This window comes from Stegastes partitus, unplaced genomic scaffold (assembly GCF_000690725.1).
Source record: "Stegastes partitus isolate 25-593 unplaced genomic scaffold, Stegastes_partitus-1.0.2 Scaffold1389, whole genome shotgun sequence".
NCBI lineage: Eukaryota > Metazoa > Chordata > Actinopteri > Pomacentridae > Stegastes > Stegastes partitus.
Window position 1 is genome coordinate 119642 of NW_007579120.1, and position 6212 is coordinate 125853.

At 42.4% G+C, this 6212-nt stretch overlaps 1 protein-coding gene across 2 annotated transcripts in view; it reads left to right on the forward strand.

Moving 5' to 3' along the window:
- LOC103370209 (probable thiopurine S-methyltransferase) overlaps positions 1–5980 on the forward strand; it is a 7517-nt gene extending 1537 nt beyond the window's left edge. The window contains exons 2-9 of one of the 2 annotated variants that reach the window (XM_008299179.1): positions 1125–1250; positions 2904–2996; positions 3185–3317; positions 4525–4577; positions 4651–4725; positions 4810–4895; positions 5000–5044; positions 5697–5980. In XM_008299179.1, the coding sequence (XP_008297401.1) occupies positions 1153–1250; positions 2904–2996; positions 3185–3317; positions 4525–4577; positions 4651–4725; positions 4810–4895; positions 5000–5044; positions 5697–5815 (702 nt within the window). In that variant the 5' untranslated portion in view covers positions 1125–1152 and the 3' untranslated portion in view covers positions 5816–5980. The remainder of the gene's footprint in view (positions 1–1124; positions 1251–2903; positions 2997–3184; positions 3318–4524; positions 4578–4650; positions 4726–4809; positions 4896–4999; positions 5045–5696) is intronic. The other variant, XM_008299180.1, reaches the window with a different exon arrangement.
- Positions 5981–6212: the final 232 nt, after the last annotated feature.

Here is a 6212-nt window from a genome sequence, read left to right on the forward strand (position 1 = left end):
TGCATGTCAGTAAACGCATCGTAGACCAGCTGTAGTACCTGGTTGTTCCACCAGGTGGAGCCTCTCCCTGTTTAACACTGAGCTTAGCTAACAGCGGCACCATGACAGAGGCTTCATGGACTCGTGTGCAGAAAACAGACTAGCTGACGGTGACGGCGTTCCTGTAGCTGAGCGGCTAATAGAGTCTATTTTGTGGTAAACATGAAGTATCGCTGATTAAAAACGTCTTTATTGGCACATAGATGAATCATTCAGATTATTGATTATTGATTGATAGTGTGGCCGACTGTTGGTTAAGAAAATTTAAATGTCACAAAATCAGTTTCTTCGACAGGAATGAATGTTTCCCACGACATCATAGAAACTGTTCCTTGGTTACGGTGACGTGTTGGACCTGCTCACATCGTGGACACTATAATAATTATCACATTCATGACTGTGAGCTGATTATGAAGCTTCTCCTGGTTTTTACTCCCTTACATCCCCTCATGGCTGGTTTTACCTGCTGTCCACCTGTGACCTTAAATAACCTGAAGCTGGACTCATTTTTATCCTTCATTTTGTTTATTTCATCGTATTTCACGTCCAGCTGCTCGTTTCAGTTGATTTATTGGTTTCATGGGAATGTTTTTGTCATTTAATTAACTTTGCCTCTTTAATATTTAACTGTTTGTGTTCTCTTATTTGTGCATTTTTAGTGCAGCATAACCTCAGTACACCGCAAAAATGTGCAATTTCTTCCTCAGAGTATCTGTTTTTTTTACACAAAGTGCTTTTTTGTTTTTTTTAAATCATGTGTATTTATTTTATTTGCATCATGTATGTTTGTATTTTTTGGTGCTGCTACTCTTACCGTTTTTCCCCCATTTTATTTTATCTTATTTTTTTCAAGTAAACACACAGAGAATCCCAAAGCACCTGTGCTGCAGTGCACTTGTGCAAAAGGCAGTAAAACTCTGTTGTGTTCTTGTGCTCAGTCACATAAACGTAGTGCAGACCGTTAGCGGCTGCTCTTAACCTCCAGCTCTGATACGTTCACTGTGCAGCTGCTGTGTCGACGTGTGTTCCCACCTGCAGCCTCCGACGCCGTTCACTCCATCCTCTGCTCTCTGTTCGTCCTCCAGCGGTCCGGCTCAAGTCAACATCAGCAGCATGCTGGAGCCGCAGGCCGACCGGGTCATGGCGCTCGGAGAATGGGAGGAACGCTGGCACCAGGACAGAACCACATTCCATCAGCCTCACGTGCACAAGTAAAGACCGAACCATCATCCACCTCCTCAGCGCGACTAGAAGGAGAAAAGTCCTCCACGGTTACATAAAGAGCAGATGCAGGTCAGAGATGACGTGGAAACAAATCCAGTATTTGAGAGTCAAATGAGGACGAACAGCAGATAGTTCAGACCCGATCATGCAGAGTCCAGTCTGGAAGTCTGAGCGCTTCACAGATTTACTCTCCACTCATGAAATACGTTGACGTGAACGTGTGAAACAGAAAGTAGATAAAACGGATAAATAACTCAAACATGTGCTCGGACACATCAGAAGTTCAGACAGACAGCGACAGGAATGTGAATAAAAGGCAGTTTAAAATGTTTGCTCTGGTATGTATGGTATAAGATGATCCTTTGTTAATCCCACAGCCAAGAAACATTCAGGAAATATAAGTTAAAAAATTAAAATAAACCAAAATATACATAAAACAGATCGTTTAAGTTCCTCCAAATGGAAACAACAATATTGCGCATATTAATTAAGGCAGGTTTGTTTGTAGAGCACAAAACAATAAGAAGACGATAAAATCAGTCCATAGAAACATAAATATAATCATTAGTTAGAAGAGTCCAGATAAAACACTCCCAGCTGTCACATGAACAGTTTCCAGCCTGGCTGCTGTTCTGCTGACTGAAGAAGACGCTCGGCGCTCTTCTTCTTTGGTGCTTTTATGTGTTTTCTTTCAAGTTGCTGCACCTGCACGGCCTCATGCACCCGCTATTTATTTACTGAAGCTCCACGTGTTCACCTCCAGCAGCAGCTCCTATCTGCTTTCTGCTACTTGAAACCATCACTGTTTTGCACATGTTCAACATCCAGACATGCACCCTCAGCTGCTGTCTTTATAGTTCCTAATCAGGTAAGGTGTCCACCATGACAGGGACTTCTGTGGCGCTTAAGGAGCTCCGAGCTGTGAAGAAAACAAACCCTGGTTTAATAACATCTGTGAAGATCCTCAGTCCTCCAGGTCCTGGTTCTTCTGGTAGTTTAATGGTAGCAGCTGGACCTGCTTGAGTTCCTTGAAGACGTTCCACCTTCATCCAAGAGGCTCCATCAGCTCTGACTGATTGGTTGGGAGTTCCACATCCTGATATCCTGAAGGAGATATTAACACCTGAGTTTGGGTTTTAATTGGAGGTTTGTTGCTCCTCCTCCTCATTATGTGAGTCGTTAGTGCTCCTCCTGACACAACGGGGTAACCACATCCACACCTAGCCACAGCAGACCCTAACGAACTCCACTGTGTCAGAGGGAGCACTAACGACCCACATAACGAGGGGGAGGAGCCACAAACCTCCAGCTGAAACCCAAACTCAGGTGTTTATGTCTCCTTCAGGATATCAGGATGTGGAACTCCCAACCAGTCAGTCAGAGCTGATGAAGCCTCTTGGATGGAGGTGGAACGTCTTCAAGGAACTCAGTCAGGTCCTGGTTTCATGAGCTCATGAGTCTATTTTACGTTGAACAATCATTAAAGTGTCTTTATGAGCACGTAAACATCCGCTGTGCTCCAACAACCTACCGAATGTTTCCATAGATCCATCTAGATTTTATATTTGTGCACCTCTTCCTGTACGTTTAACATGTTGTCTGACTGACAGTAAATTAATTCTGTTCTTTTTCCTCCACAGTTTGCTGGAGAACAACATCGATAAAGTTCTCGCTGGACGATCAGGAGTCCGTTTCTTCTTCCCTCTCTGTGGGAAAGCTGTAGACATGAAGTGGTACGAAGAACCTCAGAGTCCACCAGAAGACATCATGTTTAGTGTTCATGTGTCAGTCAGGAAAAAGAGCTTCTTGGAGATGCTCCACCTTCATCCAAGAGGCTTCTTCAGCTCCAACTGCTTTCTACTGGATTCAAACTGTTCCTTCAGCGCCTGACATCCCATAATGCTCTCCTCTTTCACCTCAGGCTGGCAGACAGAGGTCACCCGGTGGTCGGGGTGGAGATCTCTGAGAAGGCCGTCCGACAGTTCTTTGAGGAGAACAACATGACGTACACCGAGGAGCCTGTAGCCGCCATACCTGGAGCAAAGGTGTTCAAGGTGGGTCACCTGTCGGTCTGGAGGAGACTCTGCTCAGACGGGGTAAAGAGAAGCTGAACACTGGTGGAGAAAACTCACATTTCTGCTTCTCTGTGGTGTGAAAACCATCCAGGAGTGTTCACCAGGTGACTTAAAGACGTTGATTTGAAAAGAAGACGTCATTCTGTGGGACCATTTTATAGGCGAGTCTTTATCTTTGCAACAGAAAAATATTTAAAAAGCAGCAGTTTGGCACCTTTATCATGACAGTGTTGTGTTCTGAGCGACCATCAGATCTGGTTTCGTCATACGGAGGTTTGTGCTTTAATACGGGTGCATCTCAAAAAATTAGAATATTGTGAAGACAATTTTCCATTAGTTTAAAAAATAAATAAAAAGTGATATATTTCAAACTCATGACCAGTAAAGTGAGACATTTTGAGCCTTTTTTGGTTTAAATGGAGGAAACAAACCTCCAGATGAACTGACTGAGCTCCTTTATCTATATATATATAATTCTACGTATTTAATCAGTTCAACCTGGTGACTTTACACTGAAACCATAAGAGCACACTTTGAGCACCTAAAGCCCAAACTCGTCTCGTTTCTGAAAAAGATCAGCTTGTGGTTTCACATTTTTGTGGGGATTTTAAGTGTTTTTGTGTTAATTTCACCTGCTTTTGTGGAGATATTGTGTTGTTTTTGTAGTGATTTTGAGTCCCTATGTGGTGATTCCGGCCGTTTTCCGGTGACTTCACATCTTTTTGTGTTCATGTCACATGCTTTTGTGTAGATACTGTGTGTGTTGTTGTGATTTTTGATTCATTTTGTGGTGATTTCATGTTTTTTTGTGGTGATTTTAAGTCTTTGTGGTATTTTATTTCCGTTGTTCAGACAGAGTTAACAGGCATCACGCTGTGTGTCATGGTTTCTGTCACTGGAGTCGACATTATTTTATCACCACATCAGAAAAGACTTTAAATAAGGAAGTACTGGAAAAAGTCTGCGCTGCTGTGCTACACAATAAGATGATGATAAAAATGATGACGATGCAGGATGTGTTCTGGATAACTGGGCTCAGAAGACCTACAGAATCATTTCCACATGAATTAAACCACCAGTTATTGTGAGAATTAGCTGGACTCACCTGGAAGAGTTTCAGAGAAGCTCACGGACTGAGAGAAGAACTTTGTATTCAGCCTCCATGTGTTCTGTCTTTGTTCCACAGAACTCAGAGAAGAACATCTCCCTCTACCAGTGCGACCTGTACAACTTCTCCAGGTGAGCGAGCCACGCCTGGTTTCATCCTGTTTGAAGGCTGAATGACTTTAATCACTTTCTCTGGACTTCACAGGTCAGTGGAGGGTGAGTTTGGAGCGATCTGGGACAGAGGATCTCTGGTGGCCATCAACCCCCGAGACAGAGAAAAGTAGGAGATCTGAGCTGGTTTTACACTTTTAGACAGAAAAACTACACTTGACTCATTCATTGTTCTTCTTCATGGACTCTGCAGATACGCTGCTCTCATGATGTCCCTGATGGCCACAGACTGCAGATACCTTCTGGACACGCTGCTGTACAACCCTACGCTGTATAAAGGTGCGTCTTCATCAGGAACGTCAGACAGAAGCTGGTTGTTTTCATTTGTTTTGCTCTTTAAACGTGACGTCTGAACGCTGCTCTGGACCGTCTGTGTCTGGCAGGTCCTCCGTTCTTTGTGCCGGATGAGCAGGTTCACGATCTGTTCGGTGAGTTTGATTTAAAACGACTTCTAAACAGAACAAAGTGGATTTCAGGTGAATTTGCTCAGAAATATGTTGTGGTTTAATAAAGCTGCTAATTCACTGTGGATCAGCTTCATTCTGTCCGTCTGCTGCTGATTTTACGTCTTCTGGTGATTTTTAGTCTGTTTGTAGTAAATTTGCATCGTTTCGTGGTGATTCAGCTTCTTTCTGGTGATTTAATTTCTTTTTGTAGTGATTTTGATTGTTTTTGTAATAAATTTATTTATTCTATTTTGGGTTTTTTTTTGGTCTTTTGGGATGATTTCAGATACAATCATAATTTATATTCTGAGTATAATGAAAATATGTTTAAATATGTAAATTAGGTGCAATATATGTAAAAATGCAGTAATTTGCAATCATTTCTTTCTTCCTGTGAGTCTTTTTGTGATCAGTTTGCATCGTTGTGTCGTGATTTCTTTTCTTTTTCTGGTGATTTTCAGTCTTTTGGCTGCAATCCTGATTCATTTAGTTAAAAATCTAACTCATGTTTATGTGTGTTAAAATGCTCTAGTTTGCATTTATTTCTAGAACAGAAACCTTAAAGTTCTTGTTCTGCTCTGAGGGGATTCTGAACGTGTCCCTTTATCACTAAACATTTGTTTTTCCTTCTCAGGGAGCAGCTGTGACGTCGAGCTGCTGCAGTCGGTGGACGCTCTGACGGACCGACACAGGAACTGGGGACTCGACTTCCTGACCGAAAAAGTTCACCTCATCACGCCGAAGACCCGCTGAGCGACTCGGAGCGACTAGAAGAGCAGATCTCAGGTTAAATCCAGGTCCTCGGTTTCATCGGGAACAACAAGCTCTAAAAACTGTTCATTAACTCGTGAACTTTGATGAAACCTCAGAGGATGAATCGAGAGAATAAAAAGGAAATAAAACACGTTTTGTATCAAACAGATCTTTGTGGCTTTTTTTTAAAAACCAGTTTGGCAGCTTTTTAGGTCTGATTTACATATTTAATGTCCCTGTTTTTAAATAATGCTTAAAGAAGCTTATCATACAGACAGACTGGAGCCTGGAGACCTTGGTGCTTTGTAATATTCAAAGACTGAACTCACATTTTGTGGTGTTCAAACAGCTGCTAGAAGTGACCTGACAGCTCCATGTCATGGCCCCATGCTGTGCA